Here is a 21,187-nt window from a genome sequence, read left to right as displayed (position 1 = left end):
AGCCATCAAAGCCGGCATTCTCAGTGCACCTGCGCTATATCCATCGATGCATTTTTCTCTTCAAATATCTCCTTAACCGTGTAGGTTAAGGAGATATTTCTTGCACCTACAGGTAAGCCTTAATCCAGGTTTACCTGTAGGTGCAAGTGATCAGAGAGGGTTTACAACCACTTTAAACAAAAAAGACAGATAATTTTGGAAAAAATATTTTTTTTTACTTTCTGCTATAAAACCTATCCAGTAAAAAATCGAATTTCTTTATAAAATTAGGCCAATATGTATTCTGCTACATACTTTTGGTAAAATAAAAAACCCAGTAAGCACATATTGATTGGTTTGCGCAAAAGTGTGTGTGTGTGTGTGTGTATGTGTGTGTGTGTGTGTGTGTGTGTGTGTGTATATATATATATATATATATATATATATATATATATATATATATATATATATATAGTGTGTGTGTGTATGTATATGTATATGTGTATATATATATATATATATATATATATATATATAATGTAATTTTGGAATTTTATTTTTATACCAGTAATGGTAGTAATCAGTGACTTGTAGTGGGACTGCGATATTTTCCAGCGGACAATCTGACACTTTTGACACTTTGTGGGAACTGGTGACACTAATAGTGATTGGTGCTAAAAATATGCACTGTCACTGTACTAATGAGACTGGCTAGGATGGGGTTAAACATCTAGGGCATTTAAAGGGTTAAATGTGTGCCTAATCGGTGTTTTGTGTGTAATATGTGGTTATTTTTACTAAGGCATGTGCTGGAAAAAATCCAGCATGTCTCCACTGACAGGACAGAGCTTTGTTCCGTCTTTTTGCTAGCTGATCAGCGGGTGCCGACGGACATCCATGCATCGTCACATGGGTGTGAGTAAATAGATGCAGACAGTGAGGCTTTGGAAGTGAGCACACATGAGTTGCTTCCTATGGGGAGGGAAAGCCAGATGCTCTGGTGGGGGGACCAGGCAGGCAAGTATAAACCTGTGTTTGTTTGTTTTTTTCGGGGGGGGGGGAGTTTGTAAGTAAATTTAATTTGTAATCGGTTTAAGGAATAAACATGATTGCTAAGAAATAGATTAGGCGCTGGACTGCTTGTACTGTACTTTAAAGCCAACAGAATTTTGGAGGTTGCCTAGCTCAATGTATGCAAAGCAACCTCTACTCACGTTTTGACTACATCTTTTGTATGTGTGCATTTTTTTTTTTTTTTTTTTGTCGCTGAGAATTTAATAGGGCTCATTCTTGGGATTCCTGGGACCTTTGTTACTTTATTTACTAAATAGTACAAAGGGCAAAGTTCTAACTTCTAAGGCCTCGTGCACACTGGACATTTCTGCTATCTCCCCCTAGACTCCTTTCCTTGATACTTGTAAACAGAATAAATAATTCTGGGCATTGAAATGATTTGACACTCGTGGTAAATGTGCGTAGCATTGCAAATAGAGACTTGTGCGACTAGGTGTGTTATTGCCATCATTCCTCCTGAATGCAATTGTTTGTAAACCTCATGCTTGGCATTTTAAGGCAATTTAAACAGAATAAATCTTAAATATGTTTTTAGTTATTCATTAAAACATTCTTTAATAAGATATTGTAAGTATTAAAAACGGTAAACCATCTTTACAAAATATTCCATCGCAATATATGGTAATATTTATAGTACGAAAACATCAGAACATGGTGAAGTGGTATTCCCCAGCTACTTGCTGTTCCGCCATCAATTGTGCAATAAAGATGGTTTCCAGTAGGTGGGCGTGTCCAACGCGTTTCAAAGTATAAACATTTCTTCTTCAGGGAATACCACTTCAGAAGAATTTTATTTATTCTTTGAAACGCGTTGGGAACCCCACCTACTGGAAACGAGCTTTATTGCACAATCAATGGCGGAACAGCAAGTAGCTGGGGAATACCACTTCAACATGTTCTGATGTTTTCGTACTATATTGTGATGAAATATTTTGTAAAGATGGTTTTACAGTTTTTATTACTTACAATATCTTATTCATATGTTTAATGAATAACTAAAGACCTCCTTTTTTTTTTTTATTTATTTATTTTAGAACTATTATTTTCTGTTTTAAATTGCCTTTAAAATCCCAAATATGAGTTTTTCAAACAATTGCAATGTGACTAACATTTAGATGCATTTGCATGTGTCAGGCAGTTATTCTGCCAAAACGCCCCACCTCTACTGGACACATAGGCTAACACGCAGAGGAAGCAGGAAAACAAATGCCAGACGCCCCTAAGGCTTCATGTACTCTACAGCTCTTAACTTGAGTTTAGAAGCTTTTGGGGTTTTTCTTCCAAAGCGCCTAAACTCAACTCCATAAAAGCCTATGTGTTCATGTACACATAGGCTTTTAGGAGCTGCTGCGGGTAGGGGAGGTTAAACCTCTTTTTTAATGCAGATGAATCACATTCAGCATAGAAACGCTTTCACCACTGGTCACAAATTGTGATTTTACTGCATTTTTCTGCGGTCAAAGTAGGCGATGTATACATGAAGCCTAGCGGACACCTTAAAAACAGTGTGCACAAGGCCTAAGTTTGAGAAATGTATTAGAATTCTCTCTCATGAAGTTAGCCCAGTATACATTGAGCTCTTATTTATTGCTATGGATTGCTTCACTTAAAGCGGGGGTTCACCCTGTTAAAAAAAAAAAAAAGATTTTTTTTATTAGACCATTAAATTCGGCATCGTAGCGCGAGCTACGGTATGCCGGTCTTACATTTTTTATGCCCGTACTCACTGTGCTATCGATGATTGAAGAATCCGGGGAATGGGCGTTCCTATGGTGAGAGAAGGTGATTGACGGCCGGCCCTGGCACGTCACGCTTCTCCGGAAATAGCCGAAATAGGCTTGGCTATTCACGGCGCCTGCGCATAGCCTGTGCGCAGGCGTCGTGAATAGCCGAGACCTACTCCGGCTGTCTTCGGGGAGCGTGACGTGCCAGAGCCGGCCGTCAATCATCCTCCCTCTCCATAGGCACGCCCATTCCCCGCGGGAGTCGGATTCTTCAATCATCGATACCACAGTGAGTACGGGGATTAAAAATTTAAGACCGGCATACCGTAGCTCGCGCTACGATGCCGAATTTAATGGTCTAATGATGGAAAGGAGGGTGAACTACCGCTTTAAGAATAAGCACTTTTCTCAGTGTATTCTTTATTGAATAAAATGGTTGGATGTCATTTTTATAAAGCCGTGAATCTTGCATTCACTATAGGTGAATCTTCCAGACATGTATGTTTTAAATGCCATTGAATCTTGCTGCACTGTGTTCCGGGTTGAAGCCAAGACTTCCTTTCTAATGCCCGGAACACAATAGTCCATCTCATGGATCCTCAAATTACGGCCCGACAGCTGTTGCGGAACTACACATCCTATGAGGCATTGCAAAACTCTGACATTCATAGACTAGGCATGATTGGAATTGTAGTTCCTGAACAACTGCAGCCCTGGACTATCTGATTGGTACTCAGCCATTCAGAAAAAAACAATGAATACAAAGCTGCATCTGGCTGAGTCAGATTGTGACATCAACAGCCCCCGTCTCTGGTTAAGCCAATCGGAGAAAGCTTTGTAATTATTAACTTTTTGCTACAGGTAAGCCTATATTAAGGCTTACCTGTAGCTAGCCTGGATATCTCCTAAACCTACACAGTTTAGGAGATATCCCCCTGTGTCTGCATGTCCCGAAGTGATGGCACATGCGCACTGACACAATGGCACATCGTGCCGCTGCTTCAGTTAGCTGTGCCGTTAATGGTGGCGCCCGCGCGGGAGTGACATCATCGCGGCTCCAGCCAATCACAGTGCCGGAGCCGCGATACCCGGAAGCAAGCTCCGGGAGAGATGTCCGTGGCCAGAGGGGGTCGAGGATGGCTGCGGGGGGCTTCGATCTAAGGTAAGTAATACATAATGAGTTGGTATGCTATGCATACTAGCTCATTATGCCTTTTTGTCTTGCAGGGTTTTTTTTTGTGATGTTTTAGCAGCAAACACATTGTTCTGCCAACTCAAACAGAAGTTAGGAGCACACTGTATTTCTGGCAGATCAACAGGTATTTTCTGTGCTTGCAGAGTTTAAAAATAAAATGTGGTGAAAAGTTCATGTGTTGAAGCCAGGTACTGAGTGTCTGTACTTTTTTTGTTTTGTTTTGTTTTTAGGGCTGTGGAAATTAAAGATAAATTCCTCAATTAATCGTTAATTTTTTTTTTTGATCGATCAAAATTCTTTTGATCGGTACTAGTGGTGCAACAGATCGTAAATGATCCGTGATCCGAACGGGTCACCATATGCAGATCGGCACACCACATGATCCGCGGAGCTCTGCTGCTGCCTTGGCCATAGGAAAGGCCACAGCTTTGGCTTGGCTCCCGGAGTGGGGGCCATCTTGGTCCACCCGGCCGAGGCCTAGGTGTCTGTGGATATTAGTGGGATTGATTGTGGATATTACAGTGGGGGAGACGTCTGTGGATATTACAGTGGGGGAGATGTCTGTGGATATTACAGTGGGGGAGATGTCTGTGGATATTACAGTGGGGGAGATGTCTGTGGATATTACAGTGGGGGAGATGTCTGTGGATATTACAGTGGGGGAGATGTCTGTGGATATTACAGTGGGGGAGATGTCTGTGGATATTACAGTGGGGGAGATGTCTGTGGATATTACAGTGGGATTGATGTCTGTGGATATTACAGTGGGATTGATGGTGGATATTACAGTGGGGAGATGTCTGTGGGGAGATGTCTGTGGATATTACAGTTGGGACTATATATGGTGGTGATCCGAAAAATGTATGTGCGTTATAATTAATTGAAATTAGGAGATTAATCGATTTTAAAAAAAATATCGATTATTGGAAAACAAATTTTAATCAGTAACAGCCCTATTTTTTTTAATTAATGTCTATTAATATTTTGCTATGATATGCACTTCCACAGACTTGCATACTGAGAAGGAACAATAAAATAGAACAGTTGCAAAGCAGTAAATAGAATTTGTGCATGTAATAACATATTAGAAGCTTTTATATAGAGATTACGTTTTTAAAGTAGATCCACGCGTTGATATAACTTATTACATCAAGCTGATCTGCTTTACATGTACACTTAAGAAATAAATGAATTTACTAGAAGTAGCAGAGCTGCCTGTTTTTTTAACCCATGTAGCTCTCGGCAGAACTGAAATGAACTTGCTTCATTACTACAAAACATTTGTGTGCTCTGATTGGATGTGACATCTGGGAAGGGACACAGCAGTACTTGCACAAATGGGCTTCACGACCTGTTTGGAGCATAATTAAAGTGTAAGCCTCCTGGGAATAAAAGAATAAAGGCACTCCAGGCCTTCCCATGAAATGTATGACTTACTGTTGGACCAAAAGCGGGCTTGACAGTTACCAGAAGGTTGCAGCTGTAAAAGCCCACCTACCTGCAGGAGAGTCGTGTTCAGTGTTCTCACGAATCTCTCGGCCAGCTCCACGTGAGGCCAGCAAAACATGATCTCTCCAGCTTCCTACAAATCGCCTCCCCAGCGTCGGGTTTCATTCTGAAACCTTTGCTTGCAACAGTGAGCAGTCCTACTAAAAGCACACTTAAGCGATTATCTCTGTTTTTATTCCTTTTTCACTTGTTTGTAATTGCTTAAAAAGTTTCATTGTTCTGCAGAAAAGGTTGACTAGCCTTAAATCTATCTAGAACAATACTGAAGATAAAGCTGCTTAAAAATGAATAGGTGTGGGAAGATTTGAAAAATTGTGAGAAAAACTGTTCCATTGCTGCTACCTAAAGTGAACCTGGCGAAACGTGGAAAGTGCTCAAGCCAATAATTTCTAAAGTGTAAGGACTGCAAGTACCTGTGTTATATTTCATATTAACTTGTCTCATGGCCAAGTACCTGCTGCCTCCTCCACGGCACTACCCAGAAAACGTAATTGCAATTAATTTTTCCCTTTCATTTAAAAGGTTAGTTGACCTTCCAAAGAAAAAAAAAAGGGGGCAAACTAACGCCAAACATTTTTATCCTTTGTTACATGCCAGTGCTGATTATTATAATAATAATACAGACTTTATATAGCGCCAACAATTTACGCAGTGCTATGCAATATAAAAGGGAGACATACAATTGCTATACAATAAAATACAAGGATTAGGAGGGCCCTGCTCAGAAGAGCTTACAATCTAATAAGGGTTGTATTATGGGTTGAAATGGTCACTTTAGAGTCCTTCATTCAAAGCCCATGTGACAAGTAGGGATGAGCCGAACACCCCCGCGTTCGGTTTGCACCAGAAACTTCGAACGGACCGAACGTTTGCGCAAACATGTAGAACCCCATTGAAGTCTATGGGACTCGAGTGTTCGAATTCAAAAATACTCGTTTTAAAGCCTAATATGAAAGTTATTGTCGTAAAACGGGGTTGAGAACCCGGGTCTTGCCCCAGGCAACATGTATCGATGGAAAAAAAAGTTTTAAAAACGGTTGTTTTTTCTGGAGCAGTGATTTTAATGATGCTTCAAGTGAAAAAAAAAATTTGAAAAATTCCTTTAAATATTGTACCTGCTGGGTGTTACTATAAGAAAAGAGTAATTTAAAACTGCTTGCGGCTTTAATGTAATGTCTGCAGTATGGATGAAAATCATTGAGAAAAATAGCATGGGTTTCCCCGCCCCCCCCCCCCCCCCCCCTTAGGTCATTAGCCCCTTTGGCACTATATACTTTGAACAGCAGTATACAGGCGGTGCAAACAAGACAGGGACTGTAGGTTTGTTGTTGAGTATAATCTGTTTGTAATTTTGAACTGGTACTTTTTTAAAGCTGGGGTTCACCCTAAAAAACAACTTTCTACCATGCCATCCAGCATACTAGCGTCAGCTACAGTATGCCTTTATTTTTTTGCGCTGTACTCACAATTTCATCCATTAGTTTCGTTTCAGACTCCCGCGGGGAAAAGCGTTCCTATGAAGAGGGGAACATGATTGACGGCCGGCTATGGCGTGTCACGCGTTCCGAAAATAGCCGGAGTAGGACTCGGCTCTTCACGCACGGCGCTATACGGCGCCTGCGCCACAGACTAGGAGCTGACTGCGCAGGCGCTGTGAAGAGCCGAGTCCTAATTCGTCTATTTTCGGAACGCGTGACGCGCCACAGCCGGCCGGCAATCATGTTCCCCTCTTCATAGGAACGCCTACTCCCCCGCGGGAGTCTGATACTAAATGAATCGATTAAACTGTGAGTACAGCGAAAAAAATAAAAAAATAAAGGCATACTGTAGCTGACGCTAGTATGCTGGATGGCATGGTAGACAAATAAATTTTTTTTTTTTTTTAGGGTGAACCCCCGCTTTAAAGTGTAGCTCCTTTTTACTGTAAAAAAAAAAAGTGTAGCTCCAGACAAAAAAATCTATTTTTTAAGCTTTTTGGAAAACGTAGAGAGGGGTTATCACCCCTGTAACATTTTGTTTTGCTGTCTGTACGCATCTGTTCAGAAGATTGCAATTCACTTTCTGTCCCAATGACAAATTGTGATTTTGAATTTGTTTTTTTTTTTTGGTGCCCCTCGGCCTCCTGACTGTGTTTTAAACGTTCAACTTCACATCTATGTGATGCATCAGAGTATGTGCCTTGCTGCAGAACAGCCTATTCATTTGAGAATGAACTGCCTGCCACCCCTCATATATATAATGTTTGTAAATAAAAAAAAAATCACAAAAATATAAATGCATGCTAACAGCACCATGCATTTTGATGCAGCGGCATTAATAAATAAAATTTAAAAAAAGGCCCATGCGCTTTGGTGCTATTGAGGGGTGGCAGGCAGTTAATTCTCAAATTAATAGGCTGTTCTGCAGCAAGGCACATACTCTGTGCGTGTAAATAATAATAAAAAAAAAAATCACAAAAATGCATGCTAACAAAAGCACCATGCATTTTTTTGAGAATCGTGAGAGAATCGTGATCTTCATTCTAAGCAAAAGAATTGTGATTCTCATTTTTCCCAGAATCGTGCAGCTCTACTGCCTTTAGGAATTAATATGAGAAACACCAGCAAATCTATTGACGTAGCTTTAGGTGCACACTGTACAGAGGACACAGACAGTACACCACGTGAAAATACTGCAGCTAGCACAATCGCCTGCCTGTCAGTAAATTAGGAAGAGCGGATCTAGCTAAAATCAATACAGTGTATAAATATATATACAACACCTGGGATGCATATATATCCTCTACACACTGTAACTCTAACTGACTAGCCTGCCTGCCTGCTCTATCTAACTCCAAAAAATGACATTCTCTCTCTCTCGGTCTCTCTCTGTAAACCACCAACACACTGCACAAGGCCGACTTCCAGGCAGCATTGTATAGTGTGGGGCGTGTACTAAACCCCCTAAACCATAATTGACCAAAGCCACCCTGACTTTGGCCAATTATGGCTCTCTGTATTTTGCGCGCTGTGATTGGCCAAGCATGCGGGTCATAGTGCATGCTTGGCCAATCATCAGCCAGCAATGCACTGCGATGCCGTAGTGAATTATGGGCCGTGACACGCCACTTAAATTTGGCACGAACGGCCCAAAATGTTCGTAATTCGACGAACAATCGAACATACGATGTTCGAGTTGAACGTGAGTTTGACTCGAATACGAAGCTCATCCCTAGTGACAAGTTTACACGGCAGAAGCACAGTTGGGAGACGGCAAAATAAATTGCGTTATGTTAAAGCGTATGAGCGATTTTAGTTACTAGGTTTACATAAAGTTTATATAATCATGTACTAGCATATACTATAAGCATTCATATAGACCACAGGTGTCAAACACAAGGCCCGTGGGCCGAATCCGGCCCTCCAGGTCATTTCATATGGTCCTCGCACCTCTCCTGCAGCTGTAGTAGAGTTCCAGCCCTCCTCTGGTCCTCCTTCAGACCCTGTACTTTGTGCTTTTAAGCATTGCATCCATCTTCTTCCCAGCAGCAGCATAAGGTAAGGGGGGGTGCACTGTGATGTGAGGGTGGGGGGGCTTAATTTCTGACAGTGGGGTGGCTCTTGACATCTAATGTAAGGGGAGGGAGATGTGCTATTTTCTCCAAGCAGTGAAAGGCTTGCACTTCTGCTATAAAAAGGGATTTTGGCTGTCTCCAAAGCTTTGTATATGTTCAAGGTCTGCACACTTGGCCATTTGAACTTTGGAATAAAATTTAGATAAGCCATTCAGAACCACACAGCAAAATCACACAAAGTGCCTTGGCATTCTGAGTTTGTTGGTGGGGAGAGCGTGGAGCAGCATTTTGTTCATGAAAGGTATTTTTTCAGGCTTTAAATGGCTCTTTATCAATTCCAGCAAAATAGGTTAAAGTGGTTGTACACCCTTACATATACCCAGTAAAGTGACTGGCCTCTGGTGATGCACAAAAAGAAACAAATACTACTACACAAGTTGTACCTGTTTTTCGGTTGTCTTTTCTTCTTTACATTCATTTAAAGTCCTGAATTTATAAAGCTTGTCTGAGCTGTCAGAAAAGGGGCCGGGAGCTGAAAATTCACTTTGCCATCAGGGCCTTCCTAGAGAGCTCTGCAAATTGGAGGCAAAAGACACACCCCTGCACACAGAAACAGAGCTGAGGCTGTCAATCAGCAGGAGACCCCTCTTCGGTCATCTTTTTTCCCTTGGTGTCAGAAAAACTTGTCAAATGATTCTAGCTGATTGCAGAGGAACAAAGCAGCAGACAGAAATTACACTTAGAGGGTTATTTACGAATGGCAAATCCACTTTGCACTACAAGTGCGAAGTGCAGTCGCTATAAATCTGAGGGGAAGCTCTGCTGCTTTTATTATCCAATCATGTGCAAGCTAAAATGCTGTTTTTTTTCCTTGCATGTCCCCCTTCGGATCTACAGCGACTGCACTTCCAAGTGCACTTTCAGTGCAATTTGCACTTGTAGTGCAAAGTAGATTTGCCTTTCGTAAATGACCCCCTTTAGTGTTCCGGAGTTCACACTATAGAGGGATATGCTTTCTTTATATATTTCAGGGCTGAGGTTTGCAACCACTTTTAGTCAACCTAAAGCCAAAACTTGGATACAATAAGTAATTGGTAAAACACCATAAGGTTGTTCTGCTGTCTGTGTGCCATTTGAGACATTTCTCTTTTTTCTTCCTAGCCTGTAGAAACAAAGAACTAAGAGGGAATTTCTCCAAAGTTAGGAAAAATCCTGTTGTCTCTCAGAACACTTTTGCTTTTTTGCCCTATTAAAAGATTTCCTCTTTATTGCTATTCTGTTGACAACCAAATATGTTGTCTTTGTTTAGTTTCAGTTCTTATGAAGTTTGCCCCCCCCCCAGGAGAAATGGAGAAAGTGAATCTCCCTAACGCGGTTACACAGACAGCATTAAAAACCTGACAGAGGTTCTGGCCCTTCACCAACACAACGTTTTTGCCTTTTAACATACATTAGCTTTGTGTAAACGCTGGAGTTTTGATCCACTTTGGCTATTTTCAGATAGCCATATTAGTATGGCACTTTAACCGCTTCCGGACCACCGCATGTACATTTACGTCGGCAGAATGGCACGTACAGGCACATTGGCGTACCTGTACGTCCCTGCCTAGACGTGGGTCCGATCGGGACCCCCCCCCCTCCCGGTACTTGCGGCGGTCCCCGTGGCTGTCCGAGCGATCCGGGATATGGGGGCGGCTGTTTGTTTTTGCCTGCCCCCCCCCGATCGCTCTCAGCCAATCCGCGCGCTCCCCCTGCGTGTCATTTCCTCCTCCTGTGTAAACACAGGAGGAGGAAGTGATGTGATCTCTCCCCTCGGCGGTATTTTCAACCGCCGCTGAGGAGAGAAGACATCACACAGTGTGTCTGCACAACACTACACTGACACCAGTACACGCAGGCACATTTAACCCCTTGCGATCACCCCCCCCCCCCCCACTGAATGCAGTGATCATATATGTACTGATCACTGCATTTAGTGTCAGTGTGACAGGCAGTTAGTGTTAGGTCCAGGGTAGCCCCCGTACCCCCCCTAATAAAGTTTTAACCCCTTGATCACCGCCCTAGTTAACCCTTTTACTCCCTATTGCCAGTGTCACTAAAGATCATTTTTCTGATCGCTGTATTAGTGTCGCTGTTCCCGCTAGGTAGCTATTTTTTTTTATTGCGTTTTATTCAGCCACATGTCTTTAGTAAAAAAAAAATTTGGCCTAAATGTTTGACTAAAATTTAGTTTATTTGATTTTTCCTATAACAAAAAGTAAAAAATATTGATTTTTTTTTCAAAAATGTCGCTCTATTTTTGTATATAGCGCAAAAAATAAAAATCGCAGAGGCGATCAAATACCACCAAAAGAAAGCTCTATTTGTGGGAAGAAAAGGATGCAAATTTTGTTTGGGAGCCACGTCGCATGACCGCGCAATTGTCTGTTAAAGCGACGCAGTGCCAAATTGTAAAAACCCCTTGGGTCATTTGGCAGCATATTGGTCCGGTCCTTAAGTGGTTAAACCAATCAAAAGCATCCCAAGTTCTTGATTAAAAAAAAAGACCAGAGATGTATATTTGATTGTTTGAAACGGATTATGGCGCCAACGAAGTGTGAACTAACTGACCTTGCTTTGGCAGTGAACGAGCATCATGACTGGTAAAACCGAGGTATAACCATCACGAGCACCATTTTGTGCCACATTAAATGAAATGTTTTAGATTTCACTGGGTATGTGATCCCCCTTTCTGTGTATGTGATCCCCCCCCTTTCTGCATGTTTGAAATGATTAGCCGCCATTAACCGTCCCTTTAAGTGGTTACTGCTAGCTCCCTGCCATAGTAAATGGCATTTCTGTGTAAACGCATTGTACATTCATACTTTCTGCATGCTGATGCTTCGGGCCCACAATGCTCTGCTGTGGCGTATGTTGGCACTTCATAAATAAATAGTTTTGTAAGCACTCCTGACTTGGGAACATGTGAGAAGCAAATGCCTTGTGCAGGGCTGAAGGTGATAAGACCTGAGATTTACCACGTCCCCTTCCTGCATCACACAGAAAACATTCCTGTGAGGAAATCCGAGCCACACATTTACTCCTTCAAACAATCGCACAACAGGATATGAGCATATTAAGTTAAGCCGGTGACTTCTGCTATAGACCCAACAGACAGCCCTTCATTTACTGGCTGCAGCCCTAATTGGAGCACTGCCATTAATTTTAACATGCTCATGTTGTGTTACCTATTTTTATAGTATAATCCTGGAAACTGCAAAGAAAATCAATAAATAACATGGCATTTACTTATGTGTTGTACTTTCCTCAGCATCAGTTTAATATGAGGAAGCTGGAATTCTACACAGGGTGGGAAGGATATATATATACTCCATTTTTTTGGATCCGTTAATAAAAGAAAACCAGTACTTTGCCCATGCAGGGCATAGAAACAGGTTCACTTTAATTGCCGCTCCACCAGCAGCGCTTTATCGATCACCCTTTTGTTTACTCCTCTGCTGCTCCATTCAATGACCGGATTAAAGTAAATATCTGTAAATTCCTGGTATGTGGGAGAATGTGACATGCCTTCCTGTCATTTCACAGTGCTGGTTCTTGATTGGCTACTTGTGCACTCAGAGTTGTCACATGTCGGTGGATTGAGAATCCTCAGCCCTGTGTATGTTCTGAGACTGGGTTCACTGATGCGGTGCAATTTCAATGAGTTTTGTAGTGTGATTTGAAGGATCACAGCCAGTTAGTCGTCATCCACGTTCCCCTGCAATACCAATGCCTTTTCAAAGCAATTAGGATGCAGCTGCAATCTTGATTTATGACTTGGTCTTTCTCTCCTCGTTCTTGCTCCCCTTTCCTCAAACACAGCAGACAGTCCTAGAAAACACTCTGGAATTGCATTGTTTCTCAAAACCTATGTTTTTTAATGCAGTTCCCATTTAACTGTATGGAATTCCGAATCACACCACATTGCAGCAAACGCGCACAGAACCCTTTTTAAAATCGCATTACGCTCACAACACAGATGCAAACGTCCTCCGCAGAAACACGTCTTTTTACTAGTTGTGAATCGATGCATTCTGGAATGCATTCGAAATCGCATCAGTGTGTAACAGGTCTGCGTCCTGAATTAGAAATTACACAGGCACGGCTTCTTTCTCTTCCCTTCATCTAAATGGAATAGCAAGGATACAAAGGGAATTTGTGCATAGGAGCCAGTTCAGTGAACCATTTGCTTTTCCCTTAACTTTATATTTAAGCTATAGACCATAGGCTTTTTTTTCTTCTTCTTTTCAAGTGGTGAAGGTTTTTTTTATTATTTTTTTGGGGTTATCGTTTTTTTATTTTTTCATTTAATGTCCTGGTTATTAAAAAGGAAATGATCTCGACAGCCATAGAAACTGGCAATAAAACCTGACTGAGGTTCTAACCCTACTGCATGTTGTCCAAAATAGTTAATTGGTAATCTTTGGTTGATATTGCACCTTGAAGGAAATGTACAGAAAATAAATCTTGAAGCTGCAATTGCTAAGCTCTCCTTAAAATCCTAGCTGCTTTGTTTCATGCGGATTCAAAAGCTCTGCCTTCAACGGCTGCCTCGTTCTTCTAGATGTCCAAATCCGTTGGCAATGCCACCAGAGACTGCCAGGCAGCAAGAACTGCAGAAGGTAGTCATCCGTGGCAGCCACCAAATTTCTGCTTTTACCGGTTTCCTTAACCACTTCAATACAGGGGTTTTATACCACCTTAATACCGTGCCTATTCTGGCACTTCTCTCCTACATGTACAAATCCTCATTCTTTTGCTAGTAAATTACTCAAACACCCAAACATTATATGTATTTTTTCAGCAGACTTTCTAGGGAATAAAATGACGGTCATTGCAACTTTTTATCTGCGCAATAATTTTTCAAACGCCTTTTTTTTTTCTGGAAAAATGTTTCATGAATTAAAGAACAACAAAACGTTAGCCCATTTTTTTTTGTAAAATATGAAAGATGATATTACGCCACGTAAATAGATACCTAACATATCACGCTTTAAAATTGTGCACACTCATGGAATGGCGCCAAACTTCGGTAATTAAAAATCTCCATAGGCGACGCTTTGAATTTTTTTACAGATTACCAGTTTGGAGTTAGAGGAGGTCTAGTGCTAGAATTGTTACGCACGCGACAATACCTCACATATGTGGTTTGAACGGCGTTTACATATGTGGGTGGGACTTGCGTGTGCGTTCGCTTCTGAGCGTGAGCTGACAGGGACGTTTTTTTTATTTATTTTTATTTATTTTTTTTACACTTTTTTTGGGAAAGCCAGGGTGAATTTGATTTGTTGCTGGTGCAGTTCCGTGCATATTTGCTGAAAGGCCTTTCTTCTCTTGGAAACTTCTATGGAGTAGTCCAAAAATCACGATCTTCATTCCGTCGATTTTGGAAGGATCTGTTTTGCCTGAATTTCTGCAGAATTAAGTCTTTGAGTAGTTAAGATATCTTGCAATGATTGGTTGGGGTGATTTGCAATGGGAGTTAAAGGTTCCCATGCGGTGGGCCCGCTCCACTGTGCAAGGTCCTGGAAGGCCCAATGCTTCAGGGGGTACGTCTCGCACAGAAGTCCGTGAGGGCAGCTAGTTGTAGGGATTCTGGGACACCTACGATTTGCAGATTGCTCCTTCTGGACCTATTTTCCAAATCGTCCAATTTTTCCAAAATTACATTTATTCGTTCTATCTTGGGCTTGTTCCATGGATTGTGCCTGATTAAAGTTCATCTTCTATGTTTGATATACGGTGTTCAGCCTCATTAAGCCTGGTAGTATGTTCCCCTAGCTGGGACTTGAGCTGCTGCTTCCCTGCTCTGACTGCCTTCTCCACAGAGGCAGCTATCATGGGTGAGAGGAGTACTGCTACTGCCTGGGCAATCTGTTCAGTGCGGTTTTCCCCATGAGATAGTGGAGGGGGGACATCGGGTGATGAGTATTGTGGGGAGGAGGGGGCCGGGCCACTGCTTGCCTCCATTTCAGGTGCCGTTTCCGTGGATGGATCAGAGTAGGCCAAAGCCGGGCCTCGATTTGTGGCTGTGGCGTTGGAGCCGCCGCGTACGAACGGACGCCAGTTTTTTTTCAACACAGCGGTTCACGGTGTGACCGCGGGTTCTCGGGAGGCAGCTGGTGTGTGGTGTGGGTTTTCTTGGCTTTATATGCCGTTTTTCGGAGTCTGCGGGAGCTGATGTGAAGGGCAGCTACTCCATACGGCACAGGAACCCGGAAGCAACTTTTCATATTGATACGTGTCTGTTGCCATGTAGAAACAGCAGCACATTTTAGAGTGGTTATAAAGCCTATATATATATATATATATATATATATATATATATATATATATATATATATATATATATATATATATATATATATATATATATATATATATATATATATATATATATATATATAATTATATTTTTATTTTTCTACCTTGGTGCTTTCCTAGCACCCCCCACCTCCCCCTTAAACTTACCGGAGTCCTCATTCAATCCAGTGCTGTGCCCAGCTATGAGTAAGCATGTCAGCTGTGTATCCCACTTCTTATTTTTGCTGTGGATTGTAGTGGATTTTACTATTAAAGGACAATTCGGGAATTCCCAGGAGTGCAGCTGTCCAAAAATGTTTCTTTTGTTCTCTGCTATATGCATTGCCAGCACCCGTGGTCTCCAGGAGGCGATTGACCAGTCAAGCAGCTCTATCTGGAGCGGTATTTATTTTCTTCCCCCTTACACTTACCTGAGTCCTTATTCAATCCAGTGCTGTGCCCATCTGCAGCGGCTCTCTACCCTCATTTTCTTGTCTCACAGGCTGTGCTGAGGCAGTTCGCCCTGTGGTCAATTAAACCTAGTGGCGGGGACAGGACAGCGCTCCACAGTCTGTGTTTTTAGATGCAGGCAGTGAGGCTGGGGAGCGAGCCCTAGGGAGGCACTCACCAGAGAGGAGCTAAAAGCTCCGGCAGGGGACCCGAGAAGAGAATGTTTGAGGCTGCTCTGTGCAATTCCATTGCTCGGAGCAGGTAAGTCTGCTAAACCTGTTTGTTTGGGGACACTATTTATTTAAAAAAAAAATCACTTTAAAAGGCACATACATTGTAGCTTTTTTGGGGCATCAGAGGTTCCTCTTTTAGAATTTAGAGTCAATAGCATTGGACATTGTGTCAGTAACCTAAAATTCTACCAAATAAAAACAATTATATATATTTTTATTTTGGGGGGGATCACATGTGTTTGTTTGTTTTTTTTTGCCTGCTCTCTGGGTTAAATTTTCCTTTTCTTCCTGCAATGACCGTAGTCATTGGGATAGGAAGTAAGAAGGAATCCCTCCAACAGAGACACCATTGACCGTTTTCTGACAGATGTTTTATTCTTTGTCCCACACTGCTATAAATGTTTTATTGCTGTCTCTCTCTAGGAGAGCTTCCCTCTTACTTCCTGCCCTGGTGACAATTGTTATGGATGGGAAGTGAGTGGAAATGTCCTAAGTGATTAGAAACCAAGAGCGTTTCCACATCTCTCCTACTTGATCCAAAATGCAAAAAAGGTTTTGACATAAATTCATTATTCTGGACTCCTGCAACTCCCTGATTTGATTAAAAGGAATTGTATACTAAAGCTGCCCATACACTATTAGGTTTTCAAACTAAAATTCTCATTCGTATATTCAATCACTTGACCGATTTTCATTCAAATGTACTACAATTTTTTTTTTGCTTTTAACATTTCATTTTGTAGTCAATTGACTTTCTTAACCTCTTGACCACCGCCCCATGTCAAAAAGACGTCCTGTTTTTAAAGTTGAATATCTCGATAACGGCAGCAGCTGCTGCCACAACCGAGATATTCATCTTTTCAGGGGGCGGTGGTGTACACGATAACGGCGGTCTCCGCGGCGGATTCGCCGCGAGATCGCCGTTATCGGTGGCGGGAGAGGGGCCCCCCCTCTCCCGCGCCCTCCGCCGCTTACCGGAGCCGTCGGTAGCGGCGGAGGGGATCGGATGTGTCCGGCAGCTGAGCGGGGACGGGACTGAAGGAGAAATCTCCTTCACCCGTCCTCATAGCTCTGCTGGGCGGAAGTGACGTCAAAACGTCAGTCCCGCCCAGCCTCTTAAAGAAACATTTTTTTTTTTGTCATTTGAGTCTAATTATGAGATCTGAGGTCTTTTTGACCCCAGATCTCATATTTAAGAGGACCTGTCATGCTTTTTTCTATTACAAGGGATGTTTACATTCCTTGTACTAGAAATAAAAGTGATCATTTTTTTTTTTTTTTTTATTTCAGTGTAAAAAATTATAAAACTAAATAAAAATAAATAAGAAAACCCCCAAAAAATTTTTTAAAGCGCCCCATCCCGACGAGCTCGCGCGCAGAAGCAAATGCATACGCGAGTAGCGCCCGCATATGAAAACGGTATTCAAACCACACAAGTGAGGTATCGCCGCGATCGTTAGAGTGAGAGCACTAATTCTAGCCCTAGACCTACTCTGCAACTCAAAAAATGCAACCTGTAGAATTTTTTAAACGTCGCCTATCGAGATTTTTAAGGGTAAAAGTTTGACGCCATGCCACGAGCGGGCGCAATTTTTAAACGTGACATGTTGGGTATCATTTTACTCGGCGTAATATTATCTTTCACAATATATAAAAAAATTGGGCAAAATGTATTGTTGTCTTATTTTTTAATTCAAAAAAGTGATTTTTATCCAAAAAAAAGTGCGCTTGTAAGACCGCTGCGCAAATACGGTGTGACAAAAAGTATTGCAATGACTGCCATTTTATTCCCTAGGATGTCTGCTAAAAAAAATATATATAATGTTTGGGGGTTCTGATTAACCACTTCCCTACCGGCCCATAGTAAAATGACGTCCACAAAGAACTTCTGCCGTTCAGAGTGGACGTCATGTGACGTCCTGGGCTTTCCGGGTGGATATCTGAATGATGCCTGCAGCTAGAGGCATCATTCAGATATCCTTCTAAACTGCCGGCGATTCTGCACAACGTAAGAACGATCATAGCGGCGGTTCCGCCGCTAGATCGTTCTTACAGGCGGCGGGAGGGGACATCCCCCCCCCTCCCGCCGCCATCCGGTGCTTCTCCGGGCTCTCCCGTGCCATCGGGGGCCCGGAGAACGAATCGTCCGGCGCTCGCAGGAAGCATAGAGATGACTGGTGACCAGATGGTCACCAGTCATCTCTATGACCGTCGGAGGACCCGGGCGCGATGTGATGACGTCACGCCCGGGTCCCGTAAGTAAACAAAGCCGCGATTGCGGCTGCTAAGCAACCACAAGCATGAGATCGGTGAATTTTTTTTCACCGATTTCATGCTTTCCAGCCTGGAGGAGAGATGTGGGGTCTTACTGACCCCGCATCTCTCCATAAAGAGTACCTGTCACACACATTCCTATTACAAGGGATGTTTACATTCCTTGTAATAGGAATAAAAGTGATAAAAAAAAAAAAAATTAAAAAAAAAAGTGTAAAAAAAGAAATAAATATATATATAAAAAAAAAAGAAATAAAAATTTATTTTTTTAACGCCCCTGTCCCCGGTAGCTTGCGCGCAGAAGCGAACGCACACGCAAGTCCCGCCGACATATGTAAACGCCGTTTAAACCACATATGTGAGGTATCGCCGCGTGCGTTAGAGTGCCAGCAACAATTCTAGCACTAGATCTCCTCTGTAAATCTAAACTGGTAACCTGTAAAAAATTTCAAATCGTTGCCTATGGAGATTTTTAAGTACCGAAGTTTGGCGCCATTCCATGAGTGTGCGCAATTTTAAAGCGTGACATGTTGGGTATCTATTTACTCGGTGTAACATCATATTTCATATTTTACAAAAAAATTGGGCTAACTTTACTGTTTTTAAATTTTTTTAATTCATGAAACAATTTTTTTCCCAAAAAAAGGCGTTTGAAAAATTATTGCGCAAATACCGTGCAAGATAAAAGGTTTCAATGACCGTCGTTTTATTCCCTAGGGTGTCTGCTAAAAAAAACATATATAATGTTTGGGGGTTCTGCGTAATTTTCTAGAAAAAAAATTATGATTTGTACATGTAGGAGAGAAGTGCCAGAATAGGCCCGGTATGGATGGGTGTATAACTGCCCGGTATGGAAGAGGTTAATTTTCTAGCAAAAAAATTGTGATTTTCACATGAAGGAGAGAAGTGCCAGAATTAACCCGGTGGGCAAGTGGTTAAATAAAAACTTTCATTGTTAAAAAGAAGTTCCTGTTCCTTGAAATTTTTCTCACGACAGCAGTCAAACCAATGTCGATTTGACACTGCTAACAAATAGAAAATTAGATAAACGTCCTCGCAACAAAAAAATCTTGAGCTCTCGCTACACTACTAGTGTATGGGATGCATAAGATAAATAGACTGCTATTGCCCAACTTTTGGCTTTATAATGCTGGTATGCTACTTTTTTTTTTTCCAGCCTTCACTTGTTTCGGGTCATTTACTCAGAAAATACATTTTCTATAGACGGCCAGCCAGTGCTCTGCTATAGGTTGGTTGTCAAGGACTCAATATGAAAATCAGGCGAATGTGTGTTTACATTTTTTTTCTTTTTTTAATTTCTTTTTATATCTGCAGATTTGTCCCAAAGTTTATCATATACATTTTGAGGCGAATCCAAGGGCTTGTGCACACTTTTGCAAAGATTGGCATTTTCTACACCAGAGAAATTTTGATCTCTGCAAGGGCACACAGAAAACAGAACATTTTCCTGTGTGACTAGTGTGAACCAGCCATTAAATGTGCAAATCAGAAATGTGATTTAATAATCTTTATGAAAAATGTGCATTTACATTTCTCATCACTGGCATAAATCAGTTTTTATTTGAACTGATGGCATTCAAGTTTCATATTTGTCTGATATTCTGACTTTAAAATTGTTAATTTCAAACATGAGCTGCATACTTTTCAGTTATATGCCTCCAGTGGCCACAATGGATGTCTCCATGCCGTGCCATGATGCAGAGACCACCTCAAGGGAACCTAGTCTGGCATGGACACCATGAGTTCCTTTTATTCAGATATCCTGCTGCAGCTAGTCCTTTTCCTCCTCCAGTCTTTCAGTGTCTTCTCTCGCCCCCCCCCCCGAGTCATTTCCCTCCATCTTATGACATCTGTGTCCCATTGAGGAAATTTCCCTTCCCTTCCTGTCCCATAGCCAAAACTGAAGTGAGAGGAAGTCCCTCCAAACTGGGGGAATTCCAGGGTGTCACCAGAACTAGTGTAAAGCAACAGACAACACTGCTGTGGTGATGATGCCTTCCTTGGCAATCAGGTGCAGGTCCAGTCTGTGGTCTGGGCAGGCAATTCGGGAAACAGAGGGGTGCATGGCTGACGCGTTTCACAAATTTCTTTGCTTAGTCATAACCCGGTTATGACTGAGCGAAGAAATTTGTGAAACGTGTCAACTATGTCTTTATATGTGCGCGTCATGATGCTGTAGCTATAATCGTTCTTTGCTGTTGGATGTTTACACAATTAAGATGCTATTCTTATTTTTTGGAGTGCGGTCACCAGAACTAGTGTCCTCATCTGAAGCTTTTCCTGTTATTACTGTTGGTGTCAACCCAAAATTTGGGATATTCTTTTACTTTCACTTTTGATGTTCACAGTAAACCGGACAGATAAAGAGGGTGAATCTCCCTAATGGGGGCACAGACAGCAGTAAAACTGACAAGTGTTCTAATCCCTCTCCACTCTATCCAAAAAATGTTGCCTTTAGTTACACTTTAAACTACAACAAATAAAAATAAAGTGTGGATTTTAGTCCAGTTTTTCAATTTTATTTTTTATTTCTTTTATAGGTGTTCCATCCTTGCTTGTAGTGCTTATGTTGCTTTGGCATTAGGTGATAACCTTATGGCATTGAACCATGCAGACAAACTACTTCAACAGCCGCGATTGTCAGGATCCCTCAAGTAAGTTTATTCTTTAAAAAACGGTTTTATATTGATATTTGCCTTCTCAGACACCATAGGTTTCGTAAACGCAAAATGTTGTTTTCTGGTCATGTATAAAGGGGGAAACTAATGCGCAAAACCAAACTAACCAGGGGCATTAGAAATAGTAAATTAATATAATACAGATTAAATTTAAA

General features: G+C 41.7%; 1 protein-coding gene across 3 annotated transcripts in view; it reads left to right on the top strand.

Moving 5' to 3' along the window:
* CNOT10 (CCR4-NOT transcription complex subunit 10) overlaps positions 1-21,187 on the top strand; it is a 146,410-nt gene that overhangs the window by 79,482 nt on the left and 45,741 nt on the right. For all 3 annotated transcript variants that reach the window (XM_040353077.1, XM_040353075.1, XM_040353076.1), the window contains one exon: positions 20,895-21,008. In XM_040353077.1, coding sequence (XP_040209011.1) covers positions 20,895-21,008 — 114 coding nt within the window. The remainder of the gene's footprint in view (positions 1-20,894; positions 21,009-21,187) is intronic.

Source organism: Rana temporaria, chromosome 5 (assembly GCF_905171775.1).
Source record: "Rana temporaria chromosome 5, aRanTem1.1, whole genome shotgun sequence".
In the NCBI taxonomy this organism is placed as follows: Eukaryota; Metazoa; Chordata; class Amphibia; order Anura; family Ranidae; genus Rana; species Rana temporaria.
This window is presented reverse-complemented; position numbering and strand designations above follow the sequence as displayed.